The following is an 18,488-nucleotide window of genomic DNA, read 5'->3' as shown; positions in this document are numbered from 1 at the left end:
TCTTGAACTCTTGGGCCGAGTAATATTTTTTCTCTGTTTAAGACCATGCAGTGTCATGTGCTTCCAAACTCTGGTTTGGCAGCATTTTAATGACTGTTTCTTTTAATGCTATCAGGTTTCCAAGTCAAAAGGAAAACTGATTATGCTGGGAACATGGGGCATGTGGGGAAAAAAATCCCTTTTTGATCATCCTCCTCCTCATCATCATTATCCTTTTTCAGTTGGAGGAAAACTTTACTTATACCATGTCTCTTCCTTTTTACTCGAATGAGATGAAGCACAGGTTGCCAGGGTATGTGCCCAAATACGGGCACCTATTAAAGAGTATATGCTTTGGAATGCATTTTTTCATTGCTGATTGTGAAGGTGTAATTTTAGTTTGTTACTTCTGTGAGACTTTTTTTTTCCTTTTAAAGCTGCAGCACTGTAGTGATTGGAAATGGGACTGCTTGCCGTGAAACAGAGGCTTACTTTGCAGACCTGATAATGAAAAAATACTTTGCACCACTAGATGTTGTTTACTGGTAAGGATGTTTTAGGATTTTTTTCAGAATATATTTTTGTAGTGGTTATAACTTTTTAAAATATTTATTTATTTTTAGCTTTCAATAATCACTTCCACAAAATTTTGAGTTCCAAATTTTCTCCCCATCTTGTTTCTTCTTCCACCCCAAAATGGCGTACATTCTGAATACCCCTTCCCCTAATCTGCCCTCCCTTGTATCTCTCCCCATCCCCATTCCTTTTTCCTTCTATTTCCATATAGGGCAGGATAGATTTCTGTACCCCATTGCCTGTATATCTTATTTCTCAGTTGCATGTGAAAACAATTTTTAACATTTGTTTTTAAAACTTTGGGTTCCAAATTTTCTCCCTTCTCCCCCCCCCCCTCTACCCTTGTTGAGGCAAGCAAATCGATACAGGTTGTACATGTGAATTCCTACAAAACACTTCCATAGTAGTCATGTTGTGAAAAACTAACTATATTTCCCTTCATCCTATTCCACCCTGTTTATTCTATTCTCTCTTTTGACCCTGTCCTTCCTTAGAAGTGTTTGCTTCTGATTACTCCCTCCCCCAGTCTGCCCTCCCCTCTATCATACCCCTGTTCTCTTATCCCCTTGTCCCCTATTTTCCTGTAGGGTAAAATAGATTTCCATACCCAATTGAGTGTGTATGTTATTCCCTTCTTAAGCCAAATCTGATGAGAATAAGATTCAATTATTCCCTCTCACCTTTCCGCATTTCCCCTCCACTGTAAAAGCCTTTTCTTGTCTGTTTTATGTAAGATAATTTACCCCATTCTACCTTTCCCTTTCTCCTTCTCCCAGTATAATCTCTGTCACTCCTTAATTTTGTTCTTCAGATATCACCCCTTCATCTTCAACTCACCCTGTGCCCTCTGTTGGTCGGTCGGTCGGTCGGTCTGTCTGTCTGTCTGCCTGTCTATCTATCTGTATATCTACATACATACATACATATGTTTTTATTTTCCTCCAGCTACTCTAATACTGACAAAGGCCTAATGAGTTACAAATATCATCTTTCAATGCAGGAATGTAAACTATTCAACCTTAATAAATCTCTTATGATTTCTCTTTCCTGTTTACCTCTTCATGCTTCTCTTGAGTCTTATATTTGAAAGCAAAATTTTCTATTCAGCTCCGGTCTTTTCATCAAGAATGCTTGATAGTCTTCTATTTCACTGAATGTCTATTATTTCCCTGAAAGATTATACTTAGTTTTGCTGGGTAGTTGATTGTTAGCTGTAATCCTGTCTCCTTTGACCTCCAGAATAGTATATTCCAAGCCCTCCAGTCCTTTAATGTAGAAGCTGGTAAGTCTTGTGTTATCCTGATTGTGTTCCCACAGTACTTGAATTGTTTCTTTCTGGCTGCTTGCAATATTTTCTCTTTGATCTTGGAACTCTGGAATTTGGCGACAATATTCCTAGGAGTTTTCCTTTGGAGATCTTTTTTAGGAGATGATTGATGGATTCTTTCATTTCTGTTTTGCCTTCTGGTTCTAGAATATCAGGGCAGTTTTCCTTGATAATTTCTTGAAAGATATTGTCTAGGCTCTTTTTTTGATCATGTCTTTCAGATAGTCCAATAATTTTTAAATGACCTCTCCTGGATCTATTTTTCAGGTCAGTTGTTTTTCCATTGAGATATTTCATTACACATCATTGGGACTGGAGCTGGGACAGAGCTTCTCTCTCATCGAGGTCACAGGCTTTTCCCACTGACTTTCTAAGTTGTCTTTGGTGTTTGTGGGTTGAGAAGTCTGGAAACTTCACAGCTGCCTGTTTTTCAGTCCTCTGAGGCCTGCTCTAGGTTTGCTGAGACCTGTTTTACCTGTGTGTGCATGCTGAACTGTGTTCCTCTTCCAGCCCAGTGCAATAGATCTTTCTAGTCAACCATCCAGGTTGTTTTGGGTGGGAAATTTGTTTCAGTCTGTCTTTTTGTGGGTTCTGCTGCTTTAGAATTTGTTTAGAGCCATTTTTTACAGGTATTTGGAGAGGTTTGGGGGAGAGCTCAAGCAAGTCACTGTTTTTACTTTACCATCTAGGCTCCGCCCTCCAGTTGTAACTTTTATGGATGCTTCTAGCATCTTTCTTTTTCCACATTTTTTTATCTACCCTTTTTATTTGACTGGTTATTCCCTAAGTCAGAATTTCTTCTGAAGACATCAGTATTGCTGATAGTTGCTGTCCTGAATAACTTAGTGAGGCCAAAAGTGTTGCCCAGAATGCCGTGTGATAGCAGAGGTGAAGTCACAGTATTCATTAGAATAGCTCAGGTACAGAAAGTCAGGATTCCTTGAGCTCATAATAGAATTTAAGGCTGGAATTACCTCAGCCCTCAGCATAAGTAGTGAGGGATTTGAGGAAATGTAGATTGTAGTTGCTAGAACTATTTTTCTCAAAGTCTTGACTTGTGTGGCTTTGATAGACTTTAAGTTAAGACTAAAGTAATACTTTAAAGAATGTCCTTCTTTTGTTTGATTCTCATTTGTCCTTTTATCAGATTCTGTTTAAATCAAGTGTACAGGTGGACTCCAAAATTTTTAGAGAGGATATAAAACTGACTATTTAGCAGTATACACACATTATGAATATGAAATGGAAATGATGAATAGATTTAAGGGTTTGGATCTGCTAGGTAGAGTGCCTTAATTTTGTACAATATTATATAGGAGGCAGTAATAAAAAATATTCCAAAGAAAAAGAAGAACAAGAAAGCAAAATGTTTGTCTGATGAGGCATTACAAATAGCTAAGGAAAGAAGAAAAGTAAAGGAAAAAGGGAAAGATATACCTAGCTGAATGCAGAATTCCAGAATATAGCAAGGAGAGGTGAGAATGTTCTCTGAAATGAGCAACACAAAGAAATAGAAGAAAACAATAGAGTGGGAAAGGTAAAAGAGCTCTTCAAGAAAATTAGAGCTATCAAAGGAATATGTCATGCAAAAATGGGCATGATAAAAGACAAAGAGAGATAAAGAAGAGGTGGCAAGAATATATAGAATTATACAAGAAAGTTTTTTTTTAACGGCACTGATAACCATGCTGGTGGAAGTACTGATTTAGAACCAGATATCCTGGAGAATGTAGTCAAGTGAGCCTTAAGTCTAGTGGAGGTGACAGAATTCTAGCCGAGCCATTTAAAACCCTGAAAGATAATGTTGTTTAAGTGCTGCACTCAGCACTTAAAATCAACCATGGCCTCTGGATTAGAAAAGATCAGTTTATTTCCCAGTAGTAAAGAAGCACAATGCCAAGGACGGTTAAAATTACTGAGTAATTGTGCTCATTTCACATGCCAGCAAGGTTATGCTTAAGATTTTGCAAGGTAGGCTTCAGCAGTATATGAACTGAGAATTATGAGAAGAACAGGCTGGTTTTCAAAGAGGGAGAGGAATTAGAGTCCACATTGTCAATGTTCATTTGATTATGGAGAAAACAAAGGAATTCTAGGAAAAACATCTACTTCTGTTTCATGGACAACACTGAAGTTTTTGACTGTGTGGCAAGTTCTCAAAGAGATGGGAGTACCAGATCATCTTGTGTCCTGAGGAACTTACATGTGGGCCAAGAAGAAGCAGAACTAAGCATGGAACAACTGATTGGTTTAAGATTGGAAAAAGAGTATGACAAAGCTGTGTATTTGTTACCTTGTTTAATTAACTTACATGCAGAGTACATCATGCAAAATGGCAGGCTGGATGAATCAAAAACTAGGATTAAGGTTGCTGGGAGAAATAGCAACAGTCTCACACATGCAGACAATACCACTCTGATGGCAGAAAGTGAAAACTAATTAAGAAGCTTCTTGATGAGGATGAAAGAGGAGAGTATGAAAACTAGCTCGAAGTTTAACATCAAAAAAACTAAGATCTTGGTAACGGGTCCCATCACTTTCTGACAAATAGAGATAGAAGAAATGGAAGCAATGTCACATTTTATATTCTTGGGCTCAAAGATCACTTCACACAGTGGCTGCAGCATGAAATTAAAACATGCCTTCTCTTTGGAAGGAAAGGTATGACCAATCTGGACAGCATACTAAAAAGCAGAGATATCCCTTGCCAACAAAAGTCTATATAGTTAAAGCTATGTTTTGTTTTTTGTTTTTTGGGGGTTTTTTTGGCTAGGCAGTGGGGTTAAGTGACTTGTCCAGGGTCCCACAGCTAAAAATTTCTGGTTTCCCCTAAAAGTCATGGAGAAAATAGTTAATAGTCTTTGTTTGTTTGTTTGTTTTTTGCTTTTTGGTGAGGCAATCAGGGTTATGTGACTTACCCAGGGTCACACAGCTCGTAATTGTCAAGTGTGTGAGGCCAGATTTGAATTCAGGTTCTCCTTACTCCAAGACCAGAGCTCTATCCGCTGCGCCACCTAGCTGTCCCTATGATTTTTATAGAAGCAATATATGGCTGTGGGAGTTGGACTATACAGAAAGCTAAGTATTGCAGAATTGATGCTTTCAGAATTGTGTTGCTGGAGAAGAATTTTGAGAATCCCTTGAACAACTAGGAGATCAAATCAGTCAATGTTTAAATAAATTAATTTAAACTATTCACAGGAAGGTAAAATACTAAAGCTGAAGTTTAGATACTTAGGCCACATAATGAGAAGACAGGAGTCATTGGAAAAGATGCTGGTGTTGGGAAAGATCGAGGACAAAAAGAGACGGGACAGCAGAGGATGAGATGGGTAGATAATGTCCTGGAAGCAACAAACATGAGCTTGGACAGACTTTGGGAGGATAGAAGGGCCTGGCATGTTCTAGCCATGGAGATATGATTGAACGACTAACCAACATACACATGTTACAGATGTCACTTGAAAAAATGTTCAGTCCTTCCAGGAACCGAAGAAATTATGATTAAAACAGCTCTGTAATACAACATCAGACCTACCAGAATGGGAAAATGACACTGAAAAACTCAGTGTTGGTAGGGTTGTGTTATAAGCAGGATACAAATTGGTACTTTTTTTTTTCTTTTGGCTAGTAGTCTTTCAATGAACTGTAGGAATTATGGAACTAATTAACACAATAATCCCATTAATTGAGTATGTACACTAAGAAAGTTATGAAAAAAAGAGAAGTTACCTGTTTGGTGATTTGTATAGCAACATTATTTTCAGTTATGAAGAAGTAGTCTTAATGCACAACAAGTGATGAATAAAGCTTTAAGGTATAAATGTAGTGGTGGTGTACCATAATGTAAATGTGAATTAAAATATGAAGAATATAAAGAAATATCAATAAGAAGCAATTACTATTGTTGGTAAGAAGTTTTGATTATTTTGTTTGTTCAATGCATTTGAAAAATTTTCCATACCTATGTTATAGATACATGTTTTCTTTAGTATTTTAATTGTCAGAATTTGCATGTTCTTTTGTTTTCCTTTTTTTTGGGGAGCGGATAATAGGGTCTTTTCAAGAATAGTAGTGAAAGTAAAGTGTTTGAAATGTGAAGCTATTTCAAATATTCATTCCTTAGAGATTTGATCCCTACTCAGAGACGATTTTGTGCAAATGTGCAACACAGTGAACCTTCTAAAATATCTAGAATGGAAAAAAATCTGTATTTGATAAATTATTGATTAAAGTATTGACCAAATTGTGCAGTTATTCTGTAATTAAATTGCTGGTTCAGGAATTTGCTTTTGGCAAATTGAGTATGTTTTTATTATCAAAGTAGATGATAAGTTTTCTTTTTCAGTTCTGTAATTTCATCAATGACAATACTTTTATCAGTGTTGATACTTCTCAAAGTCTAGATCTCAGTACATCTCTGCCTTATATTCTTTGTTTCTACTGCAGTGCCTCATAATGGTCTTGAAGTGATCCTAGGTTCTTGAAAGCTATGCCAAACGAGAAGCTCTTCCGTGCTGTGGAGGCTTTGAGTGTGGTCTGAGTAATAAACCAAGTCTGCTTTCTGAGGATCTGCTTTTCATAAGTGTGAAGAGTCTCTAATAATTAGTAGTGTGGTGGCTTGGTGATTAATTTTTTTCCATGACATCCCATGAAATGAAAGTACAAAATGGGTCCTTCACGCTATGCAGCTCCTTTTCACTTTTATAATTCACTTTTATGGTGGCAGAGTGATGGAAAGGGGAATAGAAAACACTAAAAATAATAGTTTTTAGGTAGTCTATAAACTTTAACTTGCCTCTTGGTATTCTAAATGTAAAATGTTTATTCAGTGACAAATAAGTGAACATATTCCTGGAAGAATTAAATATAGATATCTCAACATTGTCACTACATACAAAACCAAAAAGAAAAAGGAATTTGCAACTAAATGTAAGGAATGTTTCCAAGTTCTCCTTGGAGAGGTAAATGAAAGAATTAGCAGAGTTGGTTTTCTCTTGTACCCAGAAGCTATAATAAACATAATTTTGGGGGAATTTGTTTATCTCCTGTTGCAATACCTATCATGAGTTATTTGTGAAAAGACCAACTTGCAGATAATTGTAACCTGTGTAACATTGTATCTTGTGGAACTTTAAGACGTAGGGAAATTCCATGAAGAACTCATTAAGACCCTTCCAATTAAATGAACATGTTCTTTGATGTTTGATTAGTTCAGTGCATAGGTGGGAATAGGTAAAGGTGGTGAGAAATACATTGGGAAAACATGGATCAAGAAAAAGGAATGGGAGAGGCCAAGGCCCTGTACACTATGGAGAAGCCTCATGCATAGGTATCATGAAAACGTTTTTTGAGAAAATAATTTTCAGGCATTGGCCATTATAAACACCAAGTTAACTTAATAGAAAAATGTCATTGATGATACTGTTTTTACATCACTTTCATTCCAGAATGTATCTCTTCCCCTCCTCTATACATTGATCCAGCTCTTATAAGAAAGGATAAAAAAGAGGGAAAAAAAGCAGGACAGTAAAACAAACCAATACATCATTTGAATTTATAATATATATAGTGTTCTATACCTATAGTCTACTACCTTTGCAAAGAAGGGAGAGAGAAGCATTTTCTCTTCTAAGAAACCAACCTTGGTCATAATATACAGCATTTGGTTTTATTCTTGCCATGCCATGTTGTCATTCTGTACAGGCATACCTCAAAAGTATTGTGGGTTCAGTTCCAGACTCCTGTAATAACATGAATATTGCAATAAAGCATATCACATGAATTTTTTTGGTTTCCCAGTACATGTAAAAGTTATGTTGACACTATGCTGTAATCTGTTAAGTGTGCAATAGTATTAAGTAAAAGAAAACCTATTACATACATTAATTAAAAAATACCTTGTTGCATGCTAACCATTATCTTAGGTTTCAATGAGTTGTAATCTTTTTGCTGGTGAAAGGTCTTACCTCAATATTGATGGCTGCTGACTGATCAGGGTGGTAGCCTAGCTTTTGGCCTGTCTTGGCTTTCGACATGCCTTCCTCACTAAGCTTAATCATTTCTACTTTTTGAGTTAAATTGAGAGATATGTGATTCTTCTTTTCACTTAAACGCGCAGAGGCCATGATAGGATTATTAATTGGCCTAATTTCAATGTACTTGTATCCCTGGGAATAAAGAGACTGGAGTGGGGGGAGAAGTAGGGGTAGGAGGGAGGGAATGGCTAGTGGGTAGAGCAGTCAGAACACGTACAACATTTAGTAAGTTCACCATCTTATATGGGCATAGTTTGTGGCACCCCAACACAATTGCATAATAACATCAAAGATCACTAATCACAGATCACCGTAACAGATATAATAATAATGAAAAAGTTTGAAATATTGTGAGAATTACTGAAATGTGACATAGAGACATGATACGAACACACGTTGTTGGAAAAGTGCTGCCAATAGGCTTGCTTGATGTAAGGTTGCCATAAACCTTCAATTAAAAAAAAAATGCAATATCTGTGAAGCACAGTAAAGCAAAATGCAATCAAAGGCATCCCTGCATATAGTTTTCTTTTTTCTACTTATTTTGCTCTGTATTATTTCACTTTTTATTATAAAATTTCTCATGCTTCTCTGAATTCTTCATATTTGTTTCTTATGGTGTAGTAATAAAAGGTTGCATTCATGTAATCCAATTTTAACTGCTCTCCAGTATGCAATGGATATTTATTTTGCTTTATGTTTCTTAGTACTGCAGTAGTACTACAATGAATGTTTTGATGATCATGGAACTTTTCTTCCTGTTCTAGTAGTATGCCTCCTTTGAGTATATGCCCTGATGTCATAACCCTGTTACCATGGAAACTTGTTCTAAAATTTTACCTTAATGATTAATAAATTCCTTTCTTGTCATATTCTCCCCAGTCCAGTGATTCTGCACCCCTGTAGGTCACCATTCAAACTCCAATTCCCATTCCCCTACCTTATTCCTGTTTCCTGCAATCTGCCCCACCAGTGTCTCAAACCAAAGGTACCCACCCCTTCCACTGTGCTGTCTAGAATGCTTGTTCCATAGCTTTTAAACTTCCTTTCATCTTAAATATCTGGCTTTCGCTGAGACCTGGCTGTTTTCTGATGATACAGCCTCTCTAGCTGCCCTTTCCAACATTGCACTTTGACTTGTTTCTCCTTAGCTGGTCTTTGAGGTTAGGATACTGGGGAGTGGAAATACTCTTTGCTCCCCACTGCACTTCTAGGTTCTCTTTCTACCACCATAATTCAGTGACCTCTCCTTTGAAGTTCACTTAATCCATATTTACCATCCAATCAGAGCTGCTGTCTATAGACCTCCAGTAAACTCCCCTTCCTTTCTTAAATAACTCAGAATCTTTCTCTCCCCCTCAAATTCTCCTTTCCTGTCAAGGGACTTGAGCATATGTATTCATGGTACCTCAAACCTCTCAACCTAGTTTCTCAACTTATTCATTTCCCATGGTGTCCTCCTCTACTCCCACTTTGCTTAGCCACATACAAAAATGGTCACATTGATGTTTACATTTCCCACAAATGAAGAGATCTGAAATTCCCTTATCTGATCATGGTCTGTTGACATTTCACCTCTCTTTCTTACTTTTGGTACCAAACCCTGGTCTTTGTCCGCACTGTGACTTTTTATTCCCCATCCCTCCCTGTTTCATTCCTGATTCCCATTTCCCTTGAATCAGACTGAGGATGAAACTTGGAAGGAGTGGTCAAATGATGTAGGAGGAGAAGAACCAGGAGAGGATGTTGTCATGAAAATCCAGAGTTGGGAGAGTATCTCAGAGATAAAGGTGGTTTATTGTAGCTTCTTCTAGGAGTTTGGCTGAGGAGAAATAAAGGATGATAAGTAGTAGGGATTGTGGGATCTAGTGATAGTTTTTATAGGAAAAGATAGAGTTGGGGTCTTTTTGTAGGTAGCAGAGAAGGAACCAGTAGATAGCAAGATATTGGAGATTAGAGATGAGGCTATGATAGTGGGGACAGTCTGCTGGAGAATGTGGGAGCAGATGGTATCAAGGTTACATGTGGAAGGTTTGTCCTTGATTAGAAGGAAAAACTTCTGTATAAGGCATTAGAGTAAAGGAGGAATAAGGGGGATAGTGTCAGGAAGTTGTGAGATGGAAAGAAGAGATTGTTAGATGTGGAGTGGAAAAGATTAAAGTTACCACAAATGGCCTCTTTGTTTTAGTAAGGTTTTCAGCTGATAACCTGGGGATGAAGGGATAAAATGAGAGATAAGAGTCTTGAGACTTGAAGAGAAATTTGGAGGGTGGAATAGAGAATCACTTAGGGAAGAGGAAAAAGATTGCCATTAGAGATTAAATAACAAATTTGTAATGGACAACACACTTACATTTCCTTCAGCTCTGTTCAGTAGCACATTATTAGTCTCGGAGAAAGTGGATGAAACAGGAATTGCCTCCACAATATTCAGCCTCTGCTTGATTACCTCCAGTGGTAGGGATTTAAATTTAAATTTGAGGCAGCTTATTTTTTTCTGACAACTGAATAATTAGGAGCTTTTCCCATATGTTATCCCTAAGCTTATAAAACCAGTCTGAACCCTCTCTTGAATGACAGATCTTTATATTCTTGAAGACAGCTATAATTTTCTCCTGTCGTCTGAGAGGTAGCTTGGTGGCACAGTAGATAAAGCACTAGGTAGGCCTCGAGTCAAGAGGGCTTGACTTCAGATCTAGCCTCAGAGACTTAATAGTTTTTTTTCCCCATGACCAAGTCACTTAACCTCTGTTTGCCTTAATTTCCTCAACTGTAAAATGGGGATAACAATAGTACCTACTTCACAAGGTGACTGTGAGGATTAAATGAGATATTATTTATAAAGTCCTCTGCACAGTGCCTGGTACATAGTAGGCACTATATAAATGTTTATTCCCTTCTTCTTTTCTCCTCTTCCCTGGGCTGAACACATCCAGTTCCTTTACTGACCTTTACTGAATCCTCATATGGCATGATTTCTGATCCTTTCACCACCCTGGGCTTTTTTCTCTGGATATGCCTCAGTTTTTTCCATGATTTTCCTAAAATGAAGTATCCACAACTGAATACACTATTATATATGTCATTTGACCAGGACAAAGTTTTAAGGCCATCCTAGATTGTGGGCCTAGGATCCTGTTGACTTTTTGGGCTGCTGTTGTCCTACTATTGAATGATATTTTTACATTATAATGTACTAAAACCCCGATATCTTTTTCACTTGAACCTTTGCCTCTTGTCTTTCCTATCCAGTACTTGTGCAGTTTTTTTTTCAGGCCAAGTATAAGAATTTACATTTATCCTTATTACTCTTCATCGTGCTAGATTTAGCCTATTTTTCTGTCTTTTTGGCCCCCAGATCTGGTGTCCATTGTTGCTTTGGATAGTCTATAAATTTTATGACCGTTCTATTCATTTTTTTATGTAAATCATTGATAAAAATGTTAAGTAACGGGGCAGATACTGAAAGAACTTCACCAATGACTGCCTGTCATTAACCTGACAATGACCTTTCTTTAAATTCAGTTCTTTGTCCTTTTGTAAATCCACTTAATTGTAATATCAATAATTGTCTACTAGAAGAAAAAATGAAAAATACTGTCAGTTGCTTTGTTGAAATCTAAGTGTGGTAAGTCTTTGCCATTTCTGTGATGTGTTTATGTAGAACAGTATAATTCGGTCAATCAGGAAGCATATATTTTGTGCCAGCTATTGTGTTAGGCTCTGGAGATCCAGATACAGAAATGAAACAGTCCCGCTCCGGAGGAATGTGCACTCTAGGCAGGGAGACTACATGCATGTATGCAGGTATCTACAAAGTAGATCTTTGCAAGCTTCCAGGTGGGATAGAATGCTAGCCCTTCTTGTTAGTAGTAATCCTGAGGAACATCAGCAAAGGCTTTCTGTAGAAAGCGGCACTTGAGCTGCTTTGTTCTGATCTCATTTTTTGTTTTTAGGCAGTTGGGGCTAAGTGACTTGCCCAGGGTCACACGGTTGAGCTGTGCTTTGAAGGAAGTTAGGATTTCAAAGAGGTGGAAGGGGAAGGACTTAACAGCATAGGAGACAGCTAATAGAAAGTCATGAACGAGTTTTTGTAGTGCCGTATGTGAGGGACACTGGGAAGTTTAGCTGTCCTGTTTTGTGCATGAAGGCGAGTGCTGTGAAGTAAGACCACTTGTCCCTGTTATGTTGCATCTTATTAGATTCAGTGCATTGTTCTAGCTTGTTGGGAAGCTTTGGGATAAGATATCTGCTATCTGCACATATTAGTTTCGTCTCCTAGCCTTATTTATATGCAGATTTGTTAAGCATTCCATGTGTACCTTCATGTAAAGCATGGAAAAAAGTATGCCAAAAAGGACACCGCTAAGCCGAGGTTTGTAGTATCCTCCACTAGAACCCTCTCCTCATGTTGGCACCAGCTAATAATGTCCAATTTCTAGTGTCCTTTTAATGTGCTAAGTTATACCACATGAGAGACTTTGTCATATGTTTTGGTTAAAATACAGTATGTCATATCGAGAGCATTTTCCTGATCTGCATTTCTAGCACTCGAGTAAAAAATTATAAGTTGAGTCGCATATGAATTTTTATTGAAGAAGCAATTTTGGCTTTTGGTGAGCAGTGTTTCCCTTTTTAAAAGTTTAAACATTTTCCTTTTCGATATATGTTCTAGAATTGTGACAGGAGTCCAAGCCAAATTCAGCAGCATACTCTTTGCATATTTTAGTGTTTATCTCTTTTAAAAAATATTGGGACATCTGCCCTTCTTTAGTCTTGCAGCATCTTTCTTATTTTCCCTTGTTTTTCAGACATCATTAAGTGGGGCTCAGCAATTGAATCTATCAGCAGTTTACCATATTTCCTTTTGGAATGCAGGTCTCGTTGTCAGTCTGTATTCATGAACCCTCACATTCTTTATTCTGGGTCTTTTGGTTTCTCCTCAAGTTTTCTCATTTTACAAAATAGAGACTCCTTTTGGCAAGCTGGGTATGTGAATGGTAGTGGTTAGAATTATTTCAGTCCTATATTTACAAGTACCAAGGTTCCCTCCTCCTTACTTACTCAGTGGTCTTTGCTTGTATAAGAAACAATTGGAACCTCATGCCTCACATGATTTCAAGATGTGAAGCACTGTGTCTCATAGATCTGGATGCAACCCTCATTTTAGGCATGTTGAACCACCATAATGATCCTACCTTCTATCTCATATTCTATATCCACTGTCTCACAACTCTCATTCACTTTTTTTTCCCCAATTAATTTTTTTTTCAGTTATCAAGCATTTAATCTCTTCCTTTCCCGCTTCACCTCTCTCTCCCAGTGGGTATAAAAGAACAATAATAACAAGAACAACAAAAAACCCCTTTGTAACGAATAGGTATAGTCAAGCAAAATGAATTCCCATTTTACTCGTGAGCACAATCACTTGTCAGTTAGGAGGTGGCTAGCATTCTTCATCATTACTCCTCTGGCATCATGGTTTATCATTGCATTGAGCAGAACTCTTTAGTCTTTCAAAATTGTTTTTACAGTGTTGTTGTTATAAATTGTTCTCTTGGTTATGCTTCACTCTGTAACAGTTCATTCCAAGTCTTTTGTGGATTCTCTGACCCTGTCCCTGAAACTAGGGATGAAACTATTTCATCTGAGACCAAAGAGAGCTGCTGTAAATGTGTACATATGGGTCCTTCTCTTTTTAAAAAATCTGTTTGGGATATAAGCCTAGCAGGGGTATCATTAAGTTCCTTCCTTTTTCATGTAGTTGTCGTGTAATCATTCATACTTCCCTACTTTTTCACAACTGCTTAAAGTGTGGAAAATATGGATTGAGGCAGGTGGGTGGCAGAGTGGATAGAATGCTGGGCTTGGAGTCAGGAAGATTCATCTTTTGAGTTAAAATCCAGCCCAAGACATTTACTACCTGTGTGTCCCTGGGGAAGATATTTCACCCTGTTTGCCTCCGTTCCTCATCTGTAAAATGATCTGGGGAAGGAAATGACAAACTGTTCCAGTATCTTTGCCAAGAAAACCCTAAATGAGGTCACAAATAGTTGGACGTGACTGAAAATGACTGAACAGCAACAGCGACATTGTGGATTTCACACTTCTACCCAAAGTGTTAAATATATCCTCTCTAATCATAAAAGGGGAGGAGACTGAGAGTGACAGGAGGTGAGGAATTGGATAAGGAGGAAGGAGAAAAAATAATGTAAAAGCTGAGTCTTCTGTGTAAGGTGGTCTGTTTTACCGTAATACTTTCAGTCTTGTCAGTGATGAATTGATTCCTTGTCCATTTTGGTCCTGTTTTTTCCATTTGTAAGATAATTCTTCTTGACAGAAAAATAGAAGTGAAATAAGAATTGAGTAGATTTTCCCTTTCCTTGTCTTTTGTTATCATACCTCTTTTCAGTAAGGTCACCATCCTTTTATTGCTTCTTCTGGACCTTTATTGAGTTTATACCTGACCTAAAACTTAGCTTAAAAAGACCTTTTTCTAATTGCTTGTAGAATTCATCAGTGTGTATAGTTCATTCTGAACTGAAGTACTTCCAAGACTACTGAATTAAAACAGGCTTTTAAAAAGTTGTTCTTCAGTTTTTTTCGCTTGCTTCTTTCCACTGTATATACTTTAAAAAAAACCCCAAGTTGTTTAAATAATTTGTTCTTACTGTTCTCATGTTCGTTGTTTTTGTTTATACCTTCAAAATTTTCTTCTTGAGAGCTTCTTTGGCCAATATTGCCATGATGGCTCTTAGTGGGTACATTTCTCTTTCTAAATATTCACAAAAGATGGTCAGCAGAGATTTATTAAGCACTGGCTGTGTAGCAGACCTTGTACTGTTAAGCACACAGAATAAAAAGAAAGAATTTGAACGTAGCTTCTTCTGACTGCAAGCCTAACACTCTATATACCATATCACCTACCTGCCTCTGGATAGTGTTAAAGACTATAGAAGAGGTCAAGAAGGATAAAAATTGGGAAAAGCTCATCCAGTTGTCAATTAAGAGATCGTTGGTAATTTTGGAGTTGAATGATGAGTTTCAGTTGAATGATTAAGTTGGAAGCCAGATGGCAGAGAATTAAGAAGAGAATGAGAGGATAGAAAATGCAGGCAATGAATATAGACAACTTTCTTGAGGAGAAAAGCCACTTATACTACTATGCTCTTCTCCATTGCTCTCTGTGTGATATTTTTATTTTTAATTTAAAACAATTCTTCAGAGATGATTGTTTTTGGTGTCTCATTGCTGGTCTGATCATGGCATCTCCTCCCCCCATATTTAAGAAATTTCTTTTTGGTTGTTTAAATTGATTTTTTAAAAAGATCATTAATGAAGTAAAAGTGACAGAATTGGGTAATGCTGCTTTTTTAATGTGACCACCTAACCCAGATATGGATTATTTTCTCATTCCTCATCTAGAATATGAAATCAGTTTCTATGTTCATTACATGCCCTTGTTTTTACTCTTGCTTTCTTGTAGTTGGTGATGGTACAACTTTTGTGGATATTTTCAGAACAGTCTAAAGTAATAATTGTAATGTGACTTTAGCTAAGCTACTTACCATGCCAGGCAGAGGAGTAGTACTTAACATTTTTGGATTTTTTGTTAGGATTCACAGAATCTGAGAATTGGAAGGAACCTAGAGGACGTCTAGTCCACCTATACCTGAGCAAGAATCTTCTTTCCAATATAACCCAACAAGTATTTATTCCTTTCCTTTTTCTTTTCCTTTTTCTTTTCCTTTTTCTTTTCTTCCTCTCTTCTTCTCTCTCTCTCTCTCTCTCTCTCTCTCTCTCTCTCCCTTCCTTCCTTCCTTCCTTCCTTCCTTCCTTCCTTCCTTCCTTCCTTCCTTCCTTCCTTCCTTCCTTCCTTCCTTCCTTCCTTCCTTTCTTGGCAACTGGAGTTCAGTGACTTGCCCAGGATCACACAGCTAATGATTATTATGTGTCTGAGGCCGGATTTGAACTTAAGTCCTCCTAACTCCAGGGCTGGTGCTGTATCCACTGTGCCACCTAGCTGCCCCTATTTTTTTCTTGAAGATCCTAAAAGGAAGGGAAATCCTCTTGATCCAGATCATTCTACTTTTGTATAACTTTAATTGTGTGGAAGTTTTCATTTTATGGAGCCCAAATCTGCTCCCCACTACTTATATCTGTCCAACCATTTTTTAGACACACACACACACACACACACACACACACACACACACACACACACACACACACACACACACACACACACACACACACACACCCACAAGCTAGTTTTACCACTGCAGATTCCACTAGCAATTGGTAGAATCAGTGAAGGCCTCATGTAAAAGGTGTCTTCAGATACAATTTGAAGAAAGTTGTTGATGTGAAGAGGCAGAGTAGAGAAGAAAATCCATTCTACACATGGAGGGTAGTCTGTGCAGAGGCCCAGAGTCAGGAAATGGAATATTGTGTGAGAAGAAGAGAATGAAAGCTATTTTTGTGCAACCAGAAAGTGATATCTTGAGTAGTAACCTGGTAAAATGATGAGAGCCATGTTGTGAAAGGTGTTCAAAGTCAGACAGTGATGGAGTTTGTAGTTGATCTAAAGGAGATAGATAACTTTGTTGTTCAGTCATTTTTCAGTTGTGTCCAAACCTTCATGACCTCATTTGGTGTTTTCCTGGCAAATATACTAGAGTGGCTTGCCTTTTCCTTCTCTAGCTCATTTTACAGACGAGGAGACTGAGGCAAACAGGATTAAGTAATTTGCCCAGGGGTCACACAACTAGGAAGTGTCTGAGGCCAGAGTTCAACATGGGAAGATGAATCCTGCTTACTCTAGGCCCAGTGCTCTGTCCACTGTGTTATCTAGCTGCCCTGAAATTTACTGAACAAGTAACTGGAATTTACTGAGCAAGAAAGTGTTCCATTGTTTCTAGTTCTGCTCTGTGCAGCAAAACAAAACAAGGCCATTTTTCCTTACACATGACATACCTGTCAGATACTTGACTATATCCACTCTCATATATACATCAACTCTCAACCTTCTTGAACTTGAATGTAACATAAAGGTTGACTGAGATGTGTTATTATCTATAATACTGGTTCTTTTTGATTATTGTATTTATTCTGTCCCTCTCCTTAATTTATATTGTGACCATTAGAAACAGACTTTAGTGACTGACTAGCATTTTTGAGATACAGCTTCCTTCTTTTCCTTTTGGAATCTGTTTAACACCAGAGATGTTTAAAGCATATATAATTGTTATATCCCCTATTATATTTTACATTTCCTTCGTTTTACTGAAATGACTAATGTGTTTTTTTTCCCTCTGATATTTAAATAAAACATTTCATTGATGTATGTGATTGGAAATGAGGCATCTGGAATATGTACTTTTTTGTGGTTTTAAAATTCTTTCTGGACTTAATTTGACAATTTTTGTTTAAAAATGAATACATTTCAGTGCTCTTATAACTCATGTGCTTTAATATACCTATGTCCAACCTAAATAACTGCGGGACTTCTTTTTTCTCTCTTTTTTATTTAAAAAAAAAGTTAGCCTCTCTTGCAGATCTGTGTTTATTGACTTAGATTGGGACTGGACTAGAGCCCAGTGACAGTCATTTCTGGTCTTATGGTTTTTTGTTACAAATCTGCTTTTGTTGCCAGGTCCAATAAAAATTCTTGATTGTTTTTGTTAGTTTTATTGTGAGTTCATGCCAAAGATACGATGTATTAGAACTAAAACAGATGTTCTGTTTAGACAAGTGTATTTGCTTTAACAGAACTTAAAATGTAAATTAAGCAACATTATGTTTGGCTTGAAAATGAGAATTGATTAACTTTTATATTTTGTGAGTGTTTTAGACTAAATGAAAAACCTTTAGAAAGTACAAGAAGAGCATTTTGTTTTGATCAATTCTTCCACTGTTAGTCATTTCAGTTTTAGATGTATGTGGGTGGACTCTCCTATAATCTCTAAGTTAAGGTCTCACTCATTCAAATTGACCTCACTGGCCAACATGATCATGTAATGTACTTCATATATATATATATGTGCCCATCAGATACACAATTGGGTTTTTTTTTGCTTTTCCATTTATAAATGCTTTTAGTAAACAGGTGAAATAATCTCTTTAAAGTGACCATTTAGGATTCCTAGTAGTAGGGATTCACTGTATAGGTGACTCCATTTATACATTGAAATCCAATAAGGTCCTGCTTCATAGCAAATATCTACTGGAGTGGGTATGTCTGCAAACAGAGGACGTATTTTTATGTACTTACATTTGTAAATTTTATTTGCAAGTTCTCTTATCTCTTTTAGCCGTAATAAGTACGTAGTGCATGTAGATGCCTCCATTATTAACAAATTAAAAATGTTAACAGTTCTACATTTTTTATTCTTTTTGGCTGACTGTGCATATTTTCCTGTTTTCTTTGGCTTTAAATAGAATATATTTGCTGTTACCTTGGGCAAAATCTTTTTTGGCTTCTGCAGTGTTCATTGGAGATTACTGAAGTTCATGCTTTAAAAAAAAATCAAATTATGCAGAATCACTAGTCTTCTGTTTCTCTCATT

At 37.1% G+C, this 18,488-nt stretch overlaps 1 protein-coding gene across 3 annotated transcripts in view; it reads left to right on the top strand.

Moving 5' to 3' along the window:
- SRBD1 (S1 RNA binding domain 1) overlaps positions 1 to 18,488 on the top strand; it is a 319,328-nt gene that overhangs the window by 93,890 nt on the left and 206,950 nt on the right. For 2 of the 3 annotated variants that reach the window (XM_021001268.2, XM_021001267.2), the window contains exon 15: positions 417 to 524. The exons of the other annotated variant lie outside the window; for it this stretch is intronic. In XM_021001268.2, the coding sequence (XP_020856927.1) occupies positions 417 to 524 (108 nt within the window). The remainder of the gene's footprint in view (positions 1 to 416; positions 525 to 18,488) is intronic. 3 annotated transcript variants of the gene reach the window in all.

Source organism: Phascolarctos cinereus, unplaced genomic scaffold, assembly GCF_003287225.1.
Source record: "Phascolarctos cinereus isolate Bilbo 61053 unplaced genomic scaffold, phaCin_HiC Scaffold_2;HRSCAF=192, whole genome shotgun sequence".
Classification (NCBI taxonomy): domain Eukaryota; kingdom Metazoa; phylum Chordata; class Mammalia; order Diprotodontia; family Phascolarctidae; genus Phascolarctos; species Phascolarctos cinereus.
This window is presented reverse-complemented; position numbering and strand designations above follow the sequence as displayed.